This window comes from Pseudoliparis swirei, chromosome 6 (assembly GCF_029220125.1).
Source record: "Pseudoliparis swirei isolate HS2019 ecotype Mariana Trench chromosome 6, NWPU_hadal_v1, whole genome shotgun sequence".
Classification (NCBI taxonomy): domain Eukaryota; kingdom Metazoa; phylum Chordata; class Actinopteri; order Perciformes; family Liparidae; genus Pseudoliparis; species Pseudoliparis swirei.
In genome coordinates this window covers 10,997,685-11,022,884 of record NC_079393.1, presented here as the reverse complement: position 1 = coordinate 11,022,884, position 25,200 = coordinate 10,997,685, and the positions used below count along the sequence as shown (strand labels likewise).

General features: G+C 41.9%; 3 protein-coding genes across 4 annotated transcripts; 1 reads left to right on the top strand and 2 right to left on the bottom strand.

The window, feature by feature from the left end:
- fancf (FA complementation group F) lies at positions 1-1,692 on the bottom strand. Its single transcript, XM_056417291.1, has 2 exons — positions 1,588-1,692; positions 1-1,311 (listed from the first exon to the last, which is right to left on the bottom strand). The coding sequence occupies exon 2, from the start codon at positions 1,285-1,287 to the stop codon at positions 247-249; it is 1,041 nt and encodes a 346-aa protein (XP_056273266.1). The 5' UTR covers positions 1,288-1,311; positions 1,588-1,692; the 3' UTR covers positions 1-246.
- A 459-nt stretch (positions 1,693-2,151) lies between these two features.
- LOC130195631 (growth arrest-specific protein 2) lies at positions 2,152-20,176 on the top strand. Of its 2 annotated transcripts, none has more exons than XM_056417293.1 (8): positions 2,152-2,436; positions 6,276-6,437; positions 9,130-9,260; positions 12,632-12,773; positions 13,954-14,017; positions 14,159-14,357; positions 14,433-14,540; positions 18,282-20,176. In XM_056417293.1, the coding sequence occupies exons 2-8, from the start codon at positions 6,293-6,295 to the stop codon at positions 18,489-18,491; spliced, it is 999 nt and encodes a 332-aa protein (XP_056273268.1). In that variant the 5' UTR covers positions 2,152-2,436; positions 6,276-6,292; the 3' UTR covers positions 18,492-20,176. The 2 variants fall into 2 exon arrangements, with proteins under 2 accessions (XP_056273268.1, XP_056273267.1); XM_056417292.1 differs by having other exon boundaries at positions 2,154-2,436; positions 12,629-12,773.
- Positions 20,177-20,442: 266 nt separating this feature from the next.
- svip (small VCP interacting protein) lies at positions 20,443-24,387 on the bottom strand. Its single transcript, XM_056417301.1, has 4 exons — positions 23,878-24,387; positions 23,579-23,629; positions 22,489-22,605; positions 20,443-21,720 (listed from the first exon to the last, which is right to left on the bottom strand). The coding sequence occupies exons 1-4, from the start codon at positions 23,938-23,940 to the stop codon at positions 21,706-21,708; spliced, it is 246 nt and encodes an 81-aa protein (XP_056273276.1). The 5' UTR covers positions 23,941-24,387; the 3' UTR covers positions 20,443-21,705.
- Between the last annotated feature and the right edge of the window lie 813 nt (positions 24,388-25,200).

The window sequence follows — 25,200 nt, the reverse complement described above, 5'->3', positions numbered from 1 at the left end:
TGCAACAATAAAAAGTGATTTAATGTTGAATGTCAATGCTGTCTAAACCCGAGCAAGAACTCTGCCGAATTAAAATATACATTTATATGAAATGATCTACAAAGAATCTGATTCCAGCTTTGAGTCATGGACACAGTTTATAATAATCTGCACTATGGACACATTTCCTTTGGTGACAAAGAGCTCTGAGGTTTATTACCTAGCCTATACATTGCATGAAGTGGCATCTCTTTGTTCTCTAAATACTCATAAGACGGACTTGTTTAAAGTTGACAGGAGGTCTGCCCACACACTCAGACCCCTGACATCATAGTCTCCATCGGAAACCTTCAAAGCATTTAGCTCCTTTTCCACCTCCTTCCTCAGAGAGGGACCCGTCTCACACAAGCCCAGCAAGTGCTCAGTCAGTCTGTTGAAGGACACTCTTGGGTTTGTTCTGGTTTGAACCCAGTCACCCTCACTTAAGCTGTATTCCATATCAGACGCCCACTTTTTCAGCAAATCCCAGTATGCATCTCTAAATGTCAGGTGTTCTTTGGTCAGGTCTATAATAAGCGCAGCAGGCAAAGCAGAACACATGTGCTGCAGCACACATTGTTCCTTCCGCAGCCAGTCCAAGAGAAAGTCCTGTGAAGCACTTTTTGCAGCAGAGTTTTCCTTCGTCAGCAAAGCTGCAGCGATGACGAGACAGAAATGTCCTGGTGCTCCTTCAAACCCCCGGAGGACAGAGTCCAGAATGTGCTCGGTTCGGCAGGCGTCACTGCCTTGGCTCAGCAGAGCATCCAACCTCTCCATCAGCATGACCGCCTGCACCTCAGCATCAGCACCGACAGCTGACACGGCAGCGAGAGGACTCAGGACTTTACACGCAGATTTGCATTGGACGATGTGGCTGCAGAAGCCGGTAACGTCCTGGCACTCACTCGGCTTGGTGTTTGCAGGACTCGGAGTGCCAAACAGTATCTTCATGATGGAGATGGGCAGCTCGGGGTTTCCCAACAGCCCAACAAGCAACAAGTGCTGACACCGGGAGAGGTCCGAGAAGGACACTTCAATGTATCCGTCGAAGGCAGCTTGCAAACCTTGATGTGTGAGCTGCAGCTGCTTCTCCATGCACACCCTGATCGCGGGGTTCCGGTGAAACCTGGAGAAGAGGTGTTCGCAGTAGCGAGCCCATTGAAAAGCTCTGGTCAGAGTTTGTTCATCCCATTGCTCCACCTCCCCGCTCCGCCCCGCCACTGCCAGCAGCTCCGCCGTGCTCGCTACGTTTTTCAGCACCGCCTCCATGTGGCGCTGTCCTCTGGACGCTCACTGAGAGAGAAAGACACACTTCAGTGAGCTTTACATTCAACGAACTGGCTTCTGCCGAGCCATGTTTAAACGTGAATGAGCTGGCGCTAGCTAGCGGGTTAGACACATGTTAGCTCACGGCAACAGTTAGCGTTACTTTCAAACAACAGTGCTTCCGGTGTCACGTTTCAAAACAAAAGTAATTTTAGCGAAAGCTGTTTTAGATTATATCCACCGTCACGCACAATAGAGAGAATAGCAAACTATTAAAGGAATATTTAGTACAAATATACTCACTTTCTTTACTCGTGGACCCCCGCAGCCTGTTTGTTCCCCTTGTACTACTGCGCATGCGTTCTTGAGTGCTAGACTTTGGCAGATGTATTTCCTTCAAAATAAAAGCCATCAAAGTAAACCACTAACATGCACACAAAAGTGCGGAATTGAGGTAAGCAAAACATTTGGATTTTCTCATTTTGTTTCAACTGTTTATTTTCTAATATAGAGATTATATTACTACTCTATATATACTATATAACATCAATACTACTAGAAAAACAAAGCCCATCTGATTAGATTACTTGCATTTCTGACAACAGAGCAATAACCTATTTATGTTTTTGGGGGTTGTGTGTGCTTCATTATGATTTATTTACAAAACAGTGTCATACCAATTTACTATTCACGACAAACGGATTTGAATTAGGCATGGGTCTGTCAGTTGGATCAGATTACATGGGCAGGCAGAAAAAAATGGAAATCCATAAAATCAAAGTGTATCAAAGGATTGAATTTCTCGGGCTGACTTGCTGAATGCAGTCCAAAAATGTCACATTGAGGCAATACAAAGCGGAGTGAGGAAGGAGGCACTGCCAGCAGGATTAAACTTCCATCCCATCATCATCAGCAGCAGCAGCAGCGCGAGTGTACGTGTGTGTGTGTGTGTGTGTGTGTGTGTCTGTGTGTGTGAGTGTGAGCGCAGACGCTTGTGCAAATGCGCAGCGGTCCACATTGGTTCAGTGTTTTGGAGCCTAACCTGTGGGTCGGTGCACTGCGGTGAAAAGCATGACAACTGGGATCCAGCAGTTCTTAGGAAGAGTGAGAGGAAGGTGCGCACTAACGAGCTGAACCCCAAGGCGAGGACAGGTAATGAGCTTTTTACTGCTTTAATGTTGCCAAATGACTTTTGAATGCCTTGATGTGTTATCTGTTATTGGTTGGGGGGGGGGGGAGGGGGGGGGGTGTACCTTGTACTTTGTAGCTACTTGCTATTCTAACGGGGGTTGTGCCCTTTGCAAAATTTCATATTTTTAGAAGTTGTGGCTCAGTTCAGTCTTACTTCTTGACAGTGGAAAAGCTGTTAATTCCTATTTTTTTAAATTTCACTCAAAAGTAATTAAATGCGTAATTAATTACACTTTATGACATATTTGGTGAAGTTGCAGCTTTCATTCATTTAATTGGTTTTAATTAGTGGCTGCTTAGCCATAACTCATTAGGGGTACTCCCTTAAACCTGTTTTCCAAAGTGGTGACATGTCTGTTGTGGCTGCTCTTATTTGTGACACTTGTAAAGGAGGACGCAGCTTTAAAATGGAAGAACAGTTGTAAAAAAAAATTGATGCAAAGTTTTAAGAGGCCGATATAACAGTCCCAAACCAATTTATTGCACTAAATTCAGAAATAACAACACAATATATCTGTGTGGTGGAACAATAAGTGCTATGCAGACATGTTGTCTGTCTCATATGCAGTTTGATTGGAGTGAAAAGTGAAACAACACAGGGGTCTTTAAATGCAGACTTGGCTCCATTTTTAAATGATTTAGTTTGGGATAAATCAAAGCAAGATTGCAGCTCAGGATTTATGACACCATGTGGTCAACGGAGAACTGTTTCATTGGAATGTGTGATAAGATAATAAACAAGCGTTGTGCTGTGGGCTTATTGTGATGTTGATGTTGCTTTTGTTGATATTATATGCTGGAGATTTCGTACTTAACGGACCACTGTTGATGATGCAATCTGATACCTGAATGTTAGTCAGTATTGAGTTACAACACACACAGTACTTATCTGTAGAAACATGCAGAGTTTCCTTGTTTAAATGGACAACTCAGTCTCCAGATCAGTCTGCTGTTGTTGAGGAGAAAGGCATGATGGGCTGTGAGGGTTATGAGGACAGAGCCACTCTTGTTTTTTTATAATTGATATGATTCAGCAGTTAGAATTCCCATGAACTTCCTGTAGCAATCCATAGCTCACCGTGGCAGGTTAAGATGGCTTTACTAGAAAGACAAGGCTTTTCAGACTGAGAGAAAAAACTATGAGACGTATTTTTTTTCTGATGCTGAATTTAACTCCTGTCCGATTCTGAATCTGATCATGAAAAATAACTTGAATTCGCAAGTTGAGCAGATCCTACATGCTACATGAAGCTAGCAGAGTGGTGGTGTTGGCTCGGTTCTGGGCCCAGAACAGGTCAGGCTACAGTGTGGTGAGAGGAAACCAGGTTGAGTTTAGTTTAGTTCATGAATGAGGTATGTTTAACAACACCTCAATATCTCTTTAGGAAACTTTCCTCGAAAAAAAGAGAAGTAAACTCAGGATGATGTTTATTCAGGATCCTTTTGAGAACAATACATCTTTTGAATTAATTATGTTGCTCATTGAGAGATATTTACCCAGAATTATGTATGTGGCTTAAGAATCACAGGAGAAAGTCGGATACATGGTTTTCATTTGTCAGTGAGGAAAACATACAGAATATAAAAAACAAGTGTAAAATATTTAAGATACATCCTCACTGTGCTTTGTTACCCATTGAAAGATATGTCAAATACTAACATATTCATTGACACAAGTGAATGGTGCTTGTGCTGTGAGACATGAGAAGTTGTGCCCGTGGCCTTGTTCTGTCTGTCGGCCGGCACCACAGAGGGCGTGTGAATGTAGCACCTGTGTGTGAGTGCTGAGCTCCAGAGTTTAGTGTGTGTGAGCAACATGGAGCGCTTGTCTTCAGGAAGATAAGACGACCTTGGTCGGACATCAAGGTCCTGATGTCCAGCGTGGCACCACAGTGTGATTTGGTTACAGCCAACTCCAGGGGGACCTTGAAATGTTACAACACTTCAAAGGTCAGATTCCTCACATTGTGATACACTCCCTCGGTATTCAGAAGACATTTCTAGCCATCACAGACTATGAAGTAATTATTCATTGAAGCTTTCCAACGTTGTTTGAATGAGCTCTTCTTGTAATTTGCATAAAACATCCTGTCGCTATTTGCCTATACCGTGTAAGATGTTCCTGCTTGTGTCCAAGCTAAACGCAGAACCTTTTTAGATACTACAACTTAATGTCATTACGAGTCGGGAACTGTTCTCAGCTCACTTTCTGTTTCCTTAATGAAGCCTGAAAGAAGAATTTAGGGACGACAAAGAAACAGAAACGGTGGAGCGAAACACATCGATCCTCATCAGTCTATGTTGTTAAGTTATTTGTAACAATAGAAAACTTAAGCTGTCCATGTCAGCTTGTGTATTGTCTTCTGGTGCATAACAAAGCACCTTCTAAAATAACCCAGATTTTAAACAATCCTGAAACAGTCTTTGTTATTTTGCTTATTTTCTATTTCCATGTCATCTCTGGTGCCCAGTTGTTTTGTCAGTTACTCACTTGCCATCCAATAATGGAGTGACACTGGTTGGAAATGTGAAAATATTTTGACATTATAGCTCAGACAGTGAACGCCTGGCACACTGGAGCAGCAGACTGTGAGAAATGTCTCATTTACTCATTGACTTCACTTTGCGGGCAGTGAGAAGTTGTTAAAATGTCGCAATGAATATTGATGTCAAATCCAATCTCTCCATCAGGCTGCAAGGTCGGCTCGATCGCATTGATTTAGACTCTACGATAGAGTGTATCTGTCATGTGAAGGAGCTCTTTGTTTGTAGCTGCTGTTTGTTGAATAGCAGTCCTACAGTATGTGTCTGGCTGGATCACAAGTGCCTGTTGTCCAGTGAGGAGGCGGACAGGAACCCTCCTGTCTCATTTCATCAGGTGGACTGAAAACCAAACCCAGGTTTCGGCCAAGTAGACAAAAGTCCTCTGATCCCTCTTCATTTGATCGCCCTCCTCTAAGCCCTGGATGACAGCTGTTATTGAAGAATATTATCATGACAATTTAGATTTAGAAAACTATTTTTAGAATGTCTTTATTTCCGTGAGTGATTCCTTCTATTATAATACATCATATACAATTTGTAACAATTTGTTGGTTTCTTAAGAGCTACAATTTAGATGTTAGCGCTGTTATATATTTAAGGATTTTTGACTGTTGGTGGGCCAAAATATGACATTTGAAGACATTTGGGATTTCTTTCACTATTTCCTGACATTTTATTGACTTGGTGATTAATCAAGAAACGATGAATGGATCATTAATGAAAATAATTGTAAATTGTAGATATAGATCTGAAAATAAGTCACTGTGAAAGCATACACAGAAGCACATATTGTATACAAACAGTATAAACACATATACAGTACATCCATACACCTGGTACATACCCCAACATGTGCATGCGCAGCACCTCTCCATATTCCATTATCCAAACCGCCCTGTAGCAGGAGCTGGAGCCTTCACAAAGAAGGACCGCCTGGGATCGGGAATCAAACCCGGGCCCCTCTTGCTCTGAGGTGACAGTGCTAGCCACTACACCCCCATGCAGCGACACTTGTTTACAGTCATTCTAACCAACACAAGAAGCGGAGCCTGAAAATGTAGCTGAATAAATCACTATTTCAACAACAAAAAAGAACATTATAAGCTTCATATATGAGATATTAATTGCACATCTGCTGTACGGTAGCCTATTGCACAGATCCATATTGATTATTTCGACTGTGCATATATAGACATGTCTGAAGCTCCCTTTGTCTGCATCATCTGTGTGTGTCCTGTCCTCCTGTCCTTCCTCAGGCTGTCAAAAGGGAACCATGTGCAGCTTCATGAGCCCCAAACCGCCCAGTGGCCCCGGCCTTACAGACATGCAGCAGTATCACGAGTGGCTGACCAGTCGCCATGAAGCCAGCCTGCTGCCCATGAAGGAAGACCTGGCCCTGTGGCTCACGAATATTCTCGGTAGGGAACACTCATAATCAACACATGACACATTTGACTTATAATAATAATAATACATTTATTGTCATAAACAAGTTGTATGAAAAGAACGTCTTTCAATACATTTCAACTATTCCATCTTGTGCCTCAGTTATTCCTTTCCCACAAATCTTGTTTTTTTTGCTGACCAATACAAAGTGCTGTCGCTGATTTATTCCAAACACTGTCCTAGAAATAGCTTGGCTTTGAATCTCCTCACCTTCAGCAGTAATTGAACTGGTGTTGCTGATGCAAACACCTCCGCAGTGGACTGGAATCAATCTGAACTCATTACAAACTATTTTAAAGTCACTAGAATGTGTGAACCAGTTCCCTGTTCACCCTCCCATAGATTTTCCTTAATTGAATAATGGCCGTCATTAAGACAGCAGATGCTTTGTAGAAGGTTGCTATTGCGTAATAAATCACCCTTTGTAGTGCACTTCTTCAAAGGATCTGATTTGAATTTAGAGACTCAAATTGAACTGGATGTGTAAGCAGAAAGTTAAGTTTCATGTTAACACATAATAGTCTCAGTATGGTTATACAGTATGGTTTATAATAGGAATAAGTTTACCGGTGACCAACCAGCATCCACATAAAAATGTACTTAAAACCCTCCTCCAACAGAGTTGATGACAATGTAAGACTTGAATTGTAAGAAGTTATAAGAGGCTTAACTCTATAGTATTTTATATATCTGCATTGTGAGTTTTGTTAAAGATTGTATCTTTAAGAAGTACGGCTGTCTGCTGATCCATCTCAGTATTTGAAGTTTTTCTTAAAAAATTATATTGAAATATTTGAAGCTGCACTTAATCCGATGAAAAGTATTCCACTGATGTCCGGGAGTTACTCCATCCTGCAGGCTGTAAACAGCCCAACAATAATTTCTCAAATCAACTGGAAGTCGGTTAAGTTTCTGAAACTGACTCCTGTCTCTGTGACCGTGTTTACATGCATTCGAATAACTGGCTTAGTCGGACTGAAATCTAATTATCCGTTTCATGTAAACACCTTTGTTCGACTATGTGCGGTCCGACTACGATCCGATTAACACCCCTGGATAACTCGATCCGATCCGGTTGATAATTCGACTATCGCAGCATGTAACGGTGAATTGGATTAGGAACTGGACTTTGCGTCTTTGCGCATGCTTGAGATCCCGCCGCCCTCCTCCCTCCCTCCCTCCCATGTCGTGACCCGGAAGTCGAAAGAGACGATAAGTTGTCACTGCCGGGAGCCTGGCCGGCAGAAAACAAACAAACAACGCTATGGAGAACACAAGAGCCACCACACATTTCTGGATCGAAGAGCAGACAGAATTTATGCTTAACCTTGCTCTCTGTTCGCCATCTTTCTCGAAATGTTGATGTTGTTGTTGTTGTTGTTGGTTGTTGTTGGTAGTGGTGAAGAGGTCAAGCGGAAATGGCTGTATCACCACGAGTTGAAATGAAAACAGCGCCACCTATCGTATCGGATATGACATGCTTTTGGCCAATGATTAGAATTACTCACTGCCATGTATATTGGGATAATAGCAGATCCCCCAAAAGATAGCATAGTCCGACTAAAGCGAGATTCGAATTATACCATCATGTAAACGCACTGTGTGTGAACTACTTAAAACCACTTTAATACCTCCATTCTTATCTCTGGCAGTCTGTGTGTTTGCGTTTGCGCTGGAACCAGCTGAGCTAGAAACCTGTGGTCTGCTGTCGTGAGGGATCAAGAACAAATCAGAAGCATGAGCATCCCAAGTTGGCAGTTTATGTTGAACCTGTTTGTTGGTTTATATAATATGAAAGAAGGCGCTGGTATGCAGAACAAGCTTGCAGTTTCAGGTGGGAGGAGTGATGCGGCATAACGAGTCCACTGATTGAGTGGGAGGCGGTTGCTTAGTTATACTGATGAGTCATATTGCTTTTGTGATGGGGGGGGGGGGTTAATTAACTGAGCAATTTATGGGAGTGAGTATTTGAATTGAAATGTTTCTTTCAGAGTCCTCTGGAATATATTTTCCTCACACAGGGATCGAGGGAGAGTCTGAGCATATGAGACGGGAGCTCACTGAGTATTTCTCAAGATTTGAATCTCTCTTTTCTGGGCTCAATTACAACATTTGGAACTCATTAAACGTCAAACCCCCAAGACCCCTCCTATGAGAAAAAGGAAAGGGATGAAAAAAAAAATCTCTCCGGTTTCTTTCCATAGACACCCCCCTGCCACCACCTCCCATTTTACAATGATCTAACTATGAAGGAATGGTCCTTTGGAAGTCAGTCAACTGGACACCACATGTTGATCACCAATCTACCTCTGCAACCATGCAGGATAATGAGGCATACTGTGCACAATCAGATGCCCCCCTTCCATGTGATCTTGTCTTTGCCTCCACGGTGTACTACCAGAAAGTCCCCCCCCCCCCCTTCACCAGATTCCCCCAACTCATGTTTTAATATGTGAACATTTGGCTTTTGCAGAGCTGCCTAAACCCAGCAGCTCAAGCCAAGCTCAATCAGCCAGGCGGTCTCTGGAAGTCAATAACATTGCATATGGGAATGGAAGGGGAATAAATTGTATTTCCTTATGCTGCACATATATTTATAAATGAGCGTTTTCTTGTTGAATTTACTGCTGGGTTCTCTGCTTTCTTTATGTGTCCCCTGGTCAGGTCTGGAAATCACCGCTGAGAGTTTCATGGATCGCTTAGACAATGGCTTCCTGTTGTGCCAGCTGGCTGAGACACTTCAGGAGAAGTTCAAGCAAAATGATGGAGACATGCCTGTTTGTGGCAACAACAAGGTACCGAGAAACATGAGGATTACTAGTGTGGCATGATAACGTTTATAGTAAAAAATACTAATGTGGGAACCTTGAAGTGTTCAAAAATTTGGCAGCTAATTGATTCTGAGAGGATTCCATGATCAACTATTTTATTAGAAAATAGTGTGAAATCCAGACATACTGAATATGACATTTAATATCTGTTTTCTGCATCGCCACATACATTATCCCTTGAAATCCCGTTATTTCTGCAAAGGTTATTGGGACAAAACAGCTTGAACACAGTATTGAAGCTGTGTGGACTCTTGCTGAGACAGGAAACAGATGATATCAGGTTTCCATCAATTAGATCAATAAAAGCTACACTGATAGAGTTCCTCCCATCTCAAAGAAATAACCTCATCATTACCTTTGAAGAGTAACTTCAAAGATCCTCCAGAATGATATTTGATCCATGCTTGTTGTTTTGTCGGCTCAGCAGAGACTATGAATCCCAACTTTTCAAGGAGCTCCATAATTTCAGAAAGCAGTGCACAAAGGCTGGGATGGGGGATGGGGGCCTGCAGCCTGCAGCCTTCAGCAGGGCAAAAAAGAAAAAGAAATATGGCTGGCAAGACACATTAACTGATGGGGCCCCACAACCCCTGCGAGAATTGGCAGCGCTACGTTAAATGTTCATTTCTTATGATCCTTGAGTGAGGCTTTAATGAATTTTAAAAGATTTAATGGCAACCGTGCAAGTCGTAATCGTATATTTCACTGGATCACCGCTCCAAACAAATCTTTACCTTGGATCAGCTTCAGAGCTACTGCAAGAAGGTTCGATGTCTTTAGCTGATAGAAATGTTGTTTATGTCTCTCCACTTGTGCCAAGTTTTATAGAAGTTCCATAGAAACAGTGTTGAGCAAATGTGCATTTACTTTGTTAAAGTTTTCTTGCTCAGCCTTCAAACCTAAAATGTGACTTCATAAGAGTTTGAAAATAAAATTAAAACTGTCTCCGTCTCCATTGCTGAATATGACCAAAGTCTTATCTTGCAGACATGAATACATCATATCTGTACTTTCTGTGTCTATGCTTCTGTTCTGCTCAGTGGGATTATATATATATCTATAATGGAGGGAAACACTGATTAGTTTCTGTTCAGAGGAAATAAAGCAAAAGACTCCTGTGTTGGCTCTGCACTGAGAGTTGTTGATGTTTGCACTGAGGCATTACTGTGCTGATGACGGGGAGTCTCCTGATCTCAGTGTGAGTGGAGCAGCACAGATGTGAGGAAATACTTGAGGTCAGTGACCCTGGGACGGGAGAGGATCCAATGAAAAAGTCTATTGATCATGTGGAGTTTCCTGAGGCTGATAGGAGTCCCAGGAAACAGAGAGTGGTCTTACCGGACCCACCATTCAGGCTCAGTCAAAAAAAGTTGCACTACGATGTGTTCAGCATTCGCCTGATACAATGTACGTGATCTTATGTCATTTTCAGTTTATGACTAATAAGCTGTAGTTGTTTCCTGTTGCTTTCGGACACTTTAAAGAGAACTTCAATCTGTTTTAAAACTCATTACGAGTTGTGGGTGGGGTGGGACTAAATGACTCCAGCAGAGAGACACAATACATCCCTTTGTAGATGCTGTCTCTTGCACATCTTGCCATGCAACTGCAGATGACTGAAGATTATTTATTTTTCTTATCATATAACTATCCTGTTTCAGGTTCAATATCACCACTTTGTTAACTATCACACTAACAATAGTTTAAGAAAACGTTTAGCATTTTAGGAAATTTGGTAATTTCCAAGCCTCTCCCATATCTGTCCTTTAAATATAAAACCACAGTCATCACTGGTCAGATTTATTTAGCGGGGGGAAAAATGGAAACAGAGAAACAGCCTGGCTCTGTCCAAAGGTAATGAAATCTGCCACCTATAAAGTTCACTAATAACCCTTTATGTTATATGTACAACATACCTGACGATGAGGACATGTGCAAAAAAAAATTACATTTTAAATGTTTTTTTAGTCTTGGTTGAGACTAGTTGCCAGCAGCAACCAGCAGAGACTCCAGGAAGTAACTGTGCTGGAAATAGTTTGACACATACCCCCCCCCCCCCAGCTTTAGAGGAGCTGGGAGGGGGATTTCTAAACCTTGAACAGAACCAAGCTATCTCTTTCCCCTTGTTTCCAGTCTTCATGATAAGCTACAATAACTGTCTGCAGTCTTATAATCTCCACAACTAACTCTACAAAAAAGCAAATAAGCGTATAGGCATATTTCCCAAAATGTAGAACTATTCCTTGAAAGTGTGCATTTACAGCCATGAAGGTAGATACTCTCACATCTTCCTGGTCGAAAGAAAATGATGTGATTTTCTTCCACAAAGTGTTCCCTTATCCTTCTTATTCATTCCAATTCCTCTAAACACAATGTCTTCCAAAAGTTCTGCGCCTTCCGTACAATTATTAGATCTGTAAAGGTGCAGCTCAGCGCCACAGAAGTAGCAACATGTCATTGTGATTGTTGGATCAAACGAAACTGGCAATGTGGTCGACATTATTTCTTCAGGAATGCAAAGTAATTCAACAACAGAAAGGATCCCAGAAAAAGTCAAAAAGGAGAGCCTGGAAAGAAAAGAAAAATACCCTCAAAAGCCTGCATATTTCCAGCATGAGCTCATTGCACCTTTCTTATAGCACAGACGCACATATCCTGTATAAAACCACAGCGAGGCGCATAAATCTCCCCAAACAGACCGTGTGGGGGGCTGGAACCTTTAAGCATGTCATTTGATCCCAAATCATAGAAGGCCTGGTAAAGTAGCTCCGTTTTCTAACCCGCCATCTACCAAATGGATCTTTGTTGAAAAAGGTCCTCGATCCTGAGCCGAAAAGCAGCAGATGGAGAAGAAATCAGTGCAGATGAAACAGTGTGTGGCTCGATGTGTTGGTGGAAACTCTGGGGGGGTTTGCTGGACAAGTCACCTTGGGAGAAGTCTATTTTTGCTTCGTCAAACACAGAATAGAAGTTCATGTTCAGTTATGTGTCCAAGCGATGTGTATCAATCCGACTCTCTTCATCCCAGGTTCATCTAAATCTGTCCTTCTGTACACATTACATCTATTGCATCTGTCCATCCTGGAGAGGGATCCTCCTCTGTTGCTCTCCTGAAGGTTTCTTCCCTTTTTTTCCCCTTGAAGGGTTATTTGGGAGTTTTTCCTGGTCCGATGTGAGGTTTTGGGGCAGGGATGTCTATGTGTACAGATTGTAAAGCACTCCGAGACAAATTTGTAATTTGTGAAATTGGGCTATACAAATAAACTGAATTGAATTGAATTGAATCTGTGTTGCGTACATGAAGACGTCTACTAACCCCTCTATGTCTCTAGCAGAGTATTCCCAATCGGAGGATACCGTGCCGACAGAGCGCTCCCTCCGGGTCCTTTTTTGCACGAGACAACACGGCTAACTTCCTGGCCTGGTGTCGTCAGGTCGGAGTTGGAGAAACATGTCTGTTTGAGTCCGAGGATTTAGGTGAGCGTACCCTTTTTCTGCCATAGACATCCGAACGCTCGAGCATCTGAATGTTGGGGATTCTATAAACACGCTTCAGCCACAACACAGCCAGCCTTTGGCTCTCACGGGCACTCGGGTCTCTCTCTCCTGTGAATGGCGTGATTGTGCCGCGACAGAGTGTCATGCAGGTTGGACTCGCATCTCCAGGCTTCCCTTCAACTCCTTTGACATTCCCACCGCGCTCACGAGGGCGGCAGTCTGCCGGGAGCAGCTCTACCTGACGATGAGGACACGTGCATCTCGGGAGCCGGTGCTCAATCACAAAATGTCTGGTAGTAAAACTCAGGGAGCACAGACAGAAGGGTGTGAGTTAGAGAGAAAGTAGGCCAACGCTATGCAAATGTTTTCCTCGGCACGGAGTGAGGACATTCTGCTCTCTTCCTCATTCACACTCACCGTGTTATCCATATCCTTTTAATCTACTGCAAGGGGGTTTTCGCGCATTATGTCACTGGAATATGCTCACATTTAAGATATGCCTGGACTGAAATATTCTCCTTACAATTGGATTTACCGTATGTGACCCTGGCAGTAACAGAGCACATTCCTGTAATTTCTGTCTATTGGCTGCTCGACCATCGCTTAGCAATTCCAACTATGCAAATCATTTCTGACAGCCAAGTCACACACACAGACATTTGCCAACTCTGCACCTTCACATGCAGTGGACCTGTAGTTGTGAAATAAAATGTTAGAAATCAGCTTTCTTTCTTTCTTTTCTTTCTTTTCTTTCTTTTCTTTCTTTTCTTTCTTTCTTCTGTTATTTCTCTGGATGGATTTATCAGTTCAGCCGTAGATGAAACAACAGCAGGTTTGCCATCATGCAGTGGATATTGTGTCTTTGATGCATGATGTGTTGTGTCACATGTCTGCACATCCTGTCTCACTGTCTGCTCATATCGTCAGTGAGGTTAGAATAAACACCTCAAGCAGAATATAGAAACATCAAGTCTGAACTATACACTCATTTGGGACCATCGGGGTTGGAGGGGAGGGGAACATTTGAATGCATGAAGGTCATGAGCTCATTTTTATGTTCATCTCCCCATCACACAGCCACTCATTTTCACTGTGTTTTTTTCCCCGATACCATTTAATGTCTATAAACTGAATCCTAAAACCTAATCTCTTCCTGTAGTTCTTCATAAGCAGCCGCGAGAAGTGTGCCTCTGTCTTTTAGAGTTGGGACGGATAGCTTCACGGTATGGACTTGCTTTTTATGTCATCAGAAATATGTATATTTTAGTTCATACATGACTAATTTCCCATATGCTTCTCCAGGTTATTCTTTATCTTAATTCTACACATATGGAATGACACTATTGTTTGTTACCTTGGTTTAGATACAACGTGGAGCCTCCCGGCCTGATACAACTGGAGAAAGAGATTGAACAAGAAGAGAAATCACCTCCACCACCTCCATCACCTGTTTCCCCAGCTCAGCCCCTTCCACCATCTCCCTCTTTATCTTCTTCCCCGTCCCCGACTCCTACCAAAGTCACTTCCAGCAAGAAAAGCACCGGGAAGCTGTTGGACGATGCTGTAAGTTAGCAGTTAGTTGCTTCTACTTTTCACATCAGGAGGGAAATGTCTTTAAAACACTTGCATGTTTTACAGGTCAGACACATCTCTCACGATCCACCCTGCAGATGTTTGAACAAGTTCTGCGTCGAAAGACATTCACAGGGTCGATACCGAGTTGGGGAGAAGATGCTTTTTATCCGGGTAAGATTTTTTAAATTACAAGGCGATGAGGCGATGTTTCAAATTTGTTTTATTTTCCAACAGTGATGGAAAAAAGTATCCACATCCTTTGCAGAATTAAACGCAAGAATACAGCATTAAAATTAAGAATACAACTCTCGGTTTCATATGTTTGCTTAAATTCAATTTTACGGACTTGAGGACCTCCATTTTGTGCTTCTTGTCCTTCACTACGTTCTAGAGGCTAAATTGTACTTTGCATTCTACAACATTTATTTTAAAGCTACTACTATTGATTTTTAGAGATTAATTATTTAAAAATATCTTTTAACAATAAGTGATAACAATAAGGTGTCACACTGCAGTGCAAACCCGTTCTGTGCCCGCAGCATATGGCAGTATGTTGATACTAGCTCCTGGCTTTGGGATGAAAGTAAACCATTGTGTCTGGAGAGCCCGCCTTTGCTGTGAGGTCTCATTTACTGGTCGTGGTATTTCGACAATGTCCGTCTTCAGCCAAACATAATGTGGCTCACTGGCTATTCAGGGAAAATAACAGCCACACATTTCCATATGATGTGAAGGTAATGCTTGGAAAATATTTGACCGAGCTTTACTGCACGTTAAAGACGTCTTATAGTCACACTGAATCTATCAGCCCAGGAAATGTTACTGGACTCTCTCTGAACGGAGGAATAAAGGATATCGGAGGAGGATAAATGGAGTCTAATACAGATTAGAGAAGTAGCATTAGTCCCCTTGGGATTCTGGTTACTTGGCAACCCACAACCAGAATTCACACCTCTAAGAATGTGATTAATGTCTATGGTATGTATGTGGAGACGTTCAAAAGAGGGTTTACTCTTGGACGTCCTCTGCTGTCAGCTCATTATACTGCAACTACTGCCGTCCAATATTAAACACATCTCAGTCGTTGTAGGTTCAATTCAATTCAATTCAATTCAGTTTATTTGTATAGCCCAATTTCACAAATTACAAATTTGTCTCGGAGTGCTTTACAATCTGTACACATAGACATCCCTGCCCCAAAACCTCACATCGGACCAGGAAAAACTCCCAAATAACCCTTCAGGGGGAAAAAAAGGGAAGAAACCTGGAGGAGAGCAACAGAGGAGGATCCCTCTCCAGGATGGACAGATGCAATAGATGTCATGTGTACAGAAGGACAGATTTAGAGTTAAAATACATTCAATGAATGTGACAGAGTGTATGAATAGTTCATAGTAGGCATATTCCACGATGGAGACCTCCACGATCCATCAGGCAGATGGCGGTGGGGAGGAGGAGTGGGCGGAGTCTCAACAGTGGGCGGAGTCTCAACAGGACAGTGGCGTAGTCATGAGCAGGAATTCCACGACCCAGACGATCCATCAGGCAGATAGGATCTATGCCGTCTCATAGGGTCCGATGACCCCATGAGATGTGAAGTCAAAAGGACTCCGGGGAGAAAGCAGAGTTAGTAACGTGTGATTGAGAGATGAAAATTCATCCTTAAGGAGAGAAAAAAGAGGAGATAGGTACTCAGTGCATCCTAAACGTCCCCCGGCAGCTATAAGCCTATATGTGGATGAACAACAACTATTTTTAATAGTGAGGACCATAAGACTCCATAAGATTTCCTGCTCGAATAGCAGGTGGGAATCTGAATATGTATCATCATTTGGTGTTTTATGATGCTTCAGTTTTCATTGTGTTGCTGAGCAACCAAGGACAGATGGTGAGAAGCTCACAATGTTGGTCCAATGCAGGATGCTGTACAGTATTTAATCTACAACACCATACATATCTGTTCGTCAATTTGATTAATTTAGACTAAAACAACAAATCACAAATGTTCCTATCTATATGTAAATATATATATTTGAGTTTTTTGTATTTTATTTCTTTTGTGGTTTTTTTATTTGTACATATTAGTTATATTGTGTTACTTATATAATTGTGTCATTCTATTCTGATTCGAAATCTGTGTTTATATAGTGTCAGTGTGTGTCGTGTGGAGGAGGACTACAAGTGCAATTCATTGTACAATCCGGTATGGCATGTTGACAATAGAGCTGAACCTTGGGCCTTTTCAATTTGCACAGCATTCTACTCTTTGTACTCTATTCGATGAACAGACGCTTGATTTGGAGAAAAAAAAATCCCCACCCAAATCTTCAATGGGGGACAAAAGGAGGAAACCTTGAAGGGCAAAAGAGGAGATATCCCTCTTCCAGGATGGACAAGCATGCACTAAATATGCAGAGTAGTTAGAATTAACACCAAAATTACACATATTTATGAGCATGCGTTATCATGTGTACTCACAGTTAAAGTATAGAGATGCATTGTTTGATCAGAGTGTGAAACCTCCATTCATTTGTCTCTTTTCCCAGTCAAAACACTTTAATTAAAATGCATCAGATGTTTTTTACCCTGCAGCAGCTGCTTCCACTGAGAGGACATGAGGACAGTGGGACTAAGTCACTGTAGGAAGCGAGGACAACAGTGGCATGCAGCCCAAATAGGAGTGTACACCACAGTTATCCGTACATGACTGAGGGACTGACCTTGTCTGCTCCTGGAATAAATGAGGTGGTTGTCAGCTCAACAAGGAGGCAGAGTAACACCGCCGTGTTTGTGAGAAGTGCAGTCCAAGCTCAGCCTCGGGCTCCAATCCTTCTCTGGGCTGCAGAGGAGGGAATGGGCTTGGGCAAGGGCCCGGTCCCAAAGCAGCGTGATTGAAACCCCTCCGCATCACACAGGTCCATTAAGTCCACAGTCACATCGCCTGCAGGCCTGGTGCTGGTGATTGGAGGCGCTGCCCCACCAGTGCCCCCATGATTGATTCTTCTAAGAGGCTTATAAATGTTGCATGTTACGCTGCCCAGAGGGCAGAACGCCTCATATCCAGAGCGAGGGGACAATCTCATAAGGGAGTTTACCCTTTGGTATCAAACAATTTAGTTTGGCATTTCACAGATAATTCTCCGACTGTTTGTGTTTTTTAAAACACACATAACATCCTTATTGTCACGCTAATAAGCTGTTCATGTACTATTTCATGTGAGAGGGGCACTCAGTAAACAAGCTCGTTTTACGAGAGGTGTAATGTTGTATTAATGAGGTAAGAAGGTGATCAGGCTCCATGGTGATGCTGACATGTTTTATGGGCAAAGCCTCTGGGCGATGCGTGTGTCTGAGCATCCAATACAACAGAGCCTTTTATATCTTCTTGTCTCTATTGAAATGGCCGATGTTGCCATGGTACCCAACCTTGAGAATGTGTGGCAGGTGGCATCATCTTGAAGCAAATGTTGTAGATTGAACGCTAAAAAAAAAGAGTCTTGGTTCAGCAGAGTGTATGTTGTATTTGTAGGTTGTGTGTGATGAAGCCATCGTGTGAATATTCTTTAGCCGTAAAGGATTCCTTGACGATGAGGATGTCAGTCCTCCATTTTGGTCAAAACCAAAATATCTCAACATGACATATTGTTCTGACATTCATGGTCCCCAGAGGATGAATTCTTACTTCTTCTCTCCTGCCACCATGAGGTTGACAATATTGTTTCTGCAACAACTATTTGATTGATTTAAAGTATCAGGTCATCTGACATCAAAGCCATGTTTAACTGTTTCTTCAACTTCCTTAGAACAAAAGACTCAATCAGTGAACTGACATGAGTCCGATTAAAGGGCTCAGTGACTCGTTTTAAGCTCTCCTTTGATACAGTGACATTACAATATTATTTCTCTCTGCAGATGCTCAACAACAAGCATGTGATGGTGCGTGTTGGTGGGGGCTGGGAGACGTTTGAGAGCTACCTGCTGAAACACGACCCGTGCCGCATACTCCAAGTGACCCGGGTGGAGGGCAAGGTGTCCACCATGAGCAGCAAGTCCCCCAACATCAAGGACCTCACCCCCGACAGCTACCTGGTCGTGGCGGCCAACTACCGCAGCAAGAAGTGAAGACATGAGTCTGCAACGGGCCGTTCATATCGGGATGGCTTGTTATATAACATGTCCCTGTTGTTATTCAGAAATATGGCGACAGACACAAAGGCCTCCATGGAGAGCAGATCCTTCAGCCGAGTGTGTGAGCAGAATGAGCCTGAAGTCACACTAACGTGTGCTTTATTTTACATGACAATATTATTAAAATGAAGTCAATCAGGCTTCTTTTTGAATGAAATTAAATAGGTGGTGGACACAACCTTTTCTTTGGCAAACTGGCAAGTTAGACATTTTGACTTTTTCTTAATGTGTCATTTGTGTGATATTGTTAACCTATAGCTGCCTTACACGGGATACACGGGTGGCTTTAGTGGGCAGCATATTGAAGTTGCAAATGTAACTTTAACTATAACATAAGAAGACTACGTGGTAACTTTACTGTCCAAAGAAATATAATTAATCAAATCTTTACATAATATTCAACTGTATAATTTGCTTAGTAAAAACTGCCAAATCTCCCTCAACCCTTGTGTTGCCTTAGGGTCAATTTGACCTGAATCAATATTACACCCTTGTGTCGCCTTAGGATTAATTTGACCCCATTCAATGTTTAATGTCGGTGTTCTTTCGGTAGTCAACAAACAAACATAAAGTGCCTCACACTTAAACTTGGAAAACAATATTAATTCTAATAATTTTCTGGAGGTTTTAATTGCTGGCGTCGAATTGAACCCAAAGGGTAAAATATGTTAGTAAATATAAAGGTAACAGGAGGGTGAAACATTGAATCGGGTCAAAATGCCAGTGGGACCGGACGGGGCTGTGGCTGGCGCTGCTGAGTTGGCGCCGGACCGGCTGGCTGCTTGTCGGTGCTGGTTACCTTCTGCCCCCAATGGATGGGCTTAGATCACCCAGTTGTTGGATTACCTCCCCTCCCCCCTTCCTACTCGTTGCAAGTCATGTCTAAAATGTATGTGCTTATGTGCTAAGGTGTTTTTTTCCTGCTCCCACACTGTACCCCTCTCGGGGCATAGTCGGGGGGTTGGTGTTTTTTCTCGCCTTCTTCCCTCATGTTATGCTGTAATCTTTCATCCACCCTTTCTTGTAATTTCGATGCTTTTGTACCCGTACTCTGGCAAACGACAAATAAATATATCAATCAATCAATCAATCAATCAATCAATCAATCAAATGACCCTAAGGCGACAGGAGGGTTAAAAACCAAATGTATGTTTTTTTTCTTTTTCTTGGTTTTTTTAAAGTTAAGCAATGCTTAGACTTAACATGTTTAATACCTATTCAATGAAATGCATTTTTATACTATAATCAATTTTAACAATTCTTCACTATTGAGATAGCTGCTGTGTTATATCTTTTATAATGTAAGAACATGGACAAGATGCAGTATGTAGTTAAACAGAACATCATTGATTTGTGATCAAAACATTATAAGATTTGAGGTTCTGCAATTCTACAATTTGTTGCATGTTCTCTAGTGGTAGTGCAATAATTACAACTTGATAATCTGTTAAATGTTTTACAATTAATAGATTCACTACATTATTGTTCAATATATTCATTTGTCCCTGGGAAATAAAAAAGTAGGTTTGAGATCATCTTTGGTAAAAGGCTTGTATGTGAAAATAATTGTTCCAATTTATGTTTTAGATTTTTAATAAACTCAACTTTAATCTTCATAATTTGAAAGAACTACACTGAATATCATTTTAAGATGCAGGACTAGAGTTTCTTCTCACTCAAAACCCCAAAAAAGGAGCTTTGGGAATTTAAACCTTTTACATTTTTGTAAAACAGAAAATTGTTGATGGATGTTCAACAAAAGTTCCACAACTAAGTGAACATGTTTTATAGCAAGTCTACATCTCAACCATTGTATGCTGAAATAATAGCAATGATAGTTTCAATCAAATCTTATCTGAACTGAAACTCATGAATTACACACGAGTAGCAGAAATGTGATTTATTGTAGCAAATAACATCGGTTAGATTTCCTGTTCTACAAAAAGGCGTAAGCACCGGCGGCATTTTAGGATCCAGTGAAGGCTGAAAGAAATGCACTTAGTTAGCAAGTCAAAGTAAATACTTCACTACGTACTGGACACACTTCACTTTTTTTTCTCCTTCAGTTTCCATTACAGGTGACACAAATCTCTTCCAACATGAGGCAGCATGCGGTGAGCAAACAGATGCCTTAACCAAAGCTTGGGTGTGAAATATGGCAACTCCAACACATTTCAATATAATTAAGCAGGCATCACATGAATGTTCTGCAAACATCACAATTCAATGCATCAAACTCAAATTGTGCGGAGAAAAAGCAAAGAGGGCTCTATGACAGACGTAAATGGCAAAGACCAGCGCAGAGCAACAGGCCGTGTGCACACAGTCTCCTCCTCGTGCAGCGCCGTTTCCTTTCCACTGGTTGGAGAACGTCTGTGTTGCTTTATTCTAGTCTGCAGTGTTCTATTGCTTCTGCATATTTAATCAAGTATGTAGATTTTACTTCATGACCGTCTCACCACATTAGTGATTAAATGACGTTGCACCGAGTACAAACATATTCTCATCACAATATACACCAAGGACTCAAACTAGCAAAGTGCAATACAAGTTCAATAAACACCTGGAAGTGAGAGCACTGCAAGTCTTTGTGTTGCCAAGCAATGGAAAATAAAAGTGAAATGAGCTCGTCTACAATAACCACAGCATAAGCACACCTACATGTTTGTGAACATAAACTGTGTTTCACTTGTGAAATGTGTCCTTTGCATCACTGGTCCAAAGTCATGTGGCCGAGGTGAATCGACATGTCCGCAACAATGAAAACCAAAAGCAGTGTAGTGAAAAATCTGAAAAGTGCTGCAACTTCATCTTAAGTGTCCCCAGATGAGAATACAAATATTGTAAGACCGTCTACTCAAATAAAACGTACAGTAGGATCTGTACTTGCTTACAAATATTCAGTTTCAGCCCCGACTTTCCCAAAAGGTCCAAACGACTTGTCTAATTGGCAACAAGGGGCATCCTGCTGCTCCGTCTGTAATCACTTCAAAACTTGTTTGCATAAAAACTGTAATCATTTGTCTCACATCATAAATTAGGCAAAAAATACAAATTAGAAAACTGGATAGCAGTTCGAACTTCTTTCAAGTCATCTTGCTGCAATACTTCATGTTGAGTCAAGACTTCAGCCGTTAGCATCTGGATTTCATCCTACCTGCCACTAGAAAACAGAGCGGGGGAAATCATCAGAACAAGCTTAAAATTAAGACAGTGACAGTTGATCATATAATATTTATAAACATGAGAATAGATGTCGTATGGAAAATGTGGTTAGTGCAATATTATGATGTCACTGCTTACTGAGTTTCAGATCAAGTACAGCTGAACAATACATTTTCTTCTTTTAATATTTGAAGGCATTTTTCTGAGGAGGTAATACATTTATTTACGCATTGTATAATCATAATACTCAGCCAAATATTACAAAACAGACTTCAACTTCTAACACCATCACATGTTTTTGCACCTGATGATTTACTATAACTAAACTGTATGTTGCATAACATCTCAAGATTCATACAGTGTGCTCAAAGATATGAATTTGCTCTGGACCTCAGAAATTATTACATTACATTACATTACATGTCATTTAGCAGACGCTTTTATCCAAAGCGACTTACAATAAGTGCATTTCAACCTAGAGTACAAACTAAGAACAACAAGAATACAGAAAGTAACATTTCCTCAGCATAGTCGAACTACAAAAGTACCATAATAAGAGCTATCAAAGTGCCACTGAAGTGCTAATCTGTGTTTTAATCCAGATATAGTCGGAAAAGATGTGTTTTTAGTTTCCGGCGAAAGCTGTAGAGACTTTCTGCTGTCCTGATGTCAGTGGGGAGCTCGTTCCACCACTGAGGAGCCAGGACAGCAAACAGTCTGATGATGAAATGACCTTCAGGACCAGCCTTCTGGACACAAAACTAACCTTCAACCCGCCGCCGCCACCAGACACCGAGGTGGTCATCGCCTGTTTTTCAATCTCTTCCTGTTTTTTCTTTTTCCTCTCGACAGCGTCTGGATTTTTAACACCCCGGTATGTTGTCTGAAAAAGAGTTGACTATATCAAGCACCAACGGAAACTGGCTTCATTAACATAGAATTGTATCTTGTGCGTCCGTGTGTGTATATATGTGTGTGTATATATATATATATATATATATATATATATAGAGAGAGAGAGATATATGCAATTGTTTCATTCAGTGTTTATGTAAAAGGTACTTTTCTTTTATTAAAACAGTTTTTAAATTGTTGTAGATATGTTTAAAATGCACTCTTTAAAACATGCATGTCTTCCACAACGAACAAGGCAATCACAAGTAGCAAAGGGGCACTCAACTGCCAAATAAAGCACTTTAGATACATGACGGAGCAGCTAACTGAAACGTGGCTGTGGGTTAGAGCAGAGTGCTTTCATTTGCTGGAGTGAAAGTGTGAAGTCCTCGGTGTGTCAGGAGATTCAAAGAGGTGAACATCGTGACTTGTAGCAGAAACATGTGGCAGGTGAGCCATGAGCCGATCCAAAAGATTCACCCTGCCGAGAAAAGTTCTTAATCTGGTCCATGTTTACTTACCGTGGTACAACTTTAGCATGGCTCTTACGGCTTTGCAAGTGGCTTTTCTGTATAATAAAAAATGTGGATCTGCCTTGATTGGGGTGTGAATTTGACATTGAAGGCTCCTAAATTATAAATCACTAAGTTACCAAAGTGGTAGGCACATTAAGCTAAAACCAATGCAGCCTACAATAAATCCTATCTTTGTTAAGGTTATGATATTCAGTTTTTTATTACACCGTCTAAGAGAACTTTTAATCCTTTTTGTATATTTTGCAGGCTGTGGCGTGCTTTGCTGTTGAATTGCAAAGTGTACAACTGAGAAATGTATATAATATTGAAGCCACTATCATAATGATGTGATCCATAGCAGACATGTTGTATTACACTCACTTTCAGCTTCATGAAACTAACAACATGATAACGAAGTGTATCAACACCACTTGTAAATGAACCCACCTCTTTTTGCCTCTTCTCAGCGGCCTCAGCTAACTGTCGTCTCCTCATCTCCTGTAAAAAAACAAACACATAACGTGGAAGTAGAGCTCGCTAGTGTACAGCGAGCTAACTCAGTCGGGCCTCGACTGGACACGCCGCTGTTTACAGCGGAGGCGAAATACCATCACCTAGTCGGGCCGGCGGGATTAATCACGTTCACGTGGCGTTACATTAAATTAACCTGCACGTTTAGCATTATGATTTACCTACTGACCCAGCTGGCAGCACACGTGTTTATTGATTTTATTGAATCAACTTACTGGATCCGGAGTGACGACCACGTCGTCCGCTGCCCCACCAAAGCACGACAAGCACATCCCCATGCTGGAGGCGTTAGTCCGGCCAGCGAAAGGCGACCCAGGAAAGTGAGTTATCACGGTCTGTCTTGGTTGAGCGGGACCAGCTCAGCTACCGGACGAGCTGGTGAGCCCGTTTCAAATCGCGGGGCTGCTTGTTAAGGCCACTGAGGCAACAGGTTCTAGTCCGAGCGGCCGCTGTCGGGTCGTCCGGCATAGCAACGTTACCGTTAACTAATGGCTCCGATTAGTTAGCTGTCGGTAACGTTAGCATTCTCGCTAGCGGCTAGCATACACTACCACGACACGCCCCGTTGCTTCTCCAAGACACCGACTTAATTACTTCCCCTACCACCTCTTGTTTAATCGCATTGGCATTTGGAAAATATCTGTTTTAAAGTCAGACGTCAAAGAGAAATATTTGATCCCTCCGAGTTTGTTTTGGTCACAGTTCAACTGGCTGATGAATCTGCGAGGGTGCGTTCAAGAACGTTGCACACGGTTTTCTGATGGCGTGCTTATAAACAACACCCTGTGTTGACTTTCATGTCAGCGTATAACGCCCTACTGTCTTGAATATTTAATGAATCGTAAATGGTTGTGTAGAGGTTATATTTACAACACATTTTAAAAACTTGTTTGCGTTAAAATATGTTTATTGTAGGATCTTGAACGTAGCTCAGTGTGAGCCGGCGACGCTTGAAGCTGGTCTTCTGTTCGCTGGTCCAACAGCACCACCTGGTGGCGAAGGACAACTCCAGCGTGATAATGACAATGTTATGCATCGACGTGCATCTACAACGATCTGATGTTTGGTTTGCAGTTTATTCACGACAAGATAAATAAATGCAAAGGGGATCATAAATGGGCGGGTTAATGCCATGTCCTGGTTTCGATTTTAAAACCAATATTGGGCTGGAAAAGATAGGAGAGAAAAGTGATCATGGGTCTTCCAGCCGACAACATGCAGGCTTCAATACAACAATAACACATCGTGAAGTGTAGACTAACGCACCTTTATGGTAGCAGATTGTGCCAGTGTAGGCATCACATTCAAGGCAACCCGGTGTCTCTGCTCTCCTGGTTACGTTCTCCATCGCGTAGTGTAGACTAATGAGAGCTGTGATGATTCAGCAGTTCCGTCTCTACTCTACAATCAATAACTTAAGAGTTTTAATGTTGGACCCGGCTTAACCCGTCGACATGTTAAACTCCGGCCATCCATCTTCGCTGCTCCGCCCGGGCTACTTCGCAGCGCTAAGTGCTGCACTGAGGCTCCGGCAGGTT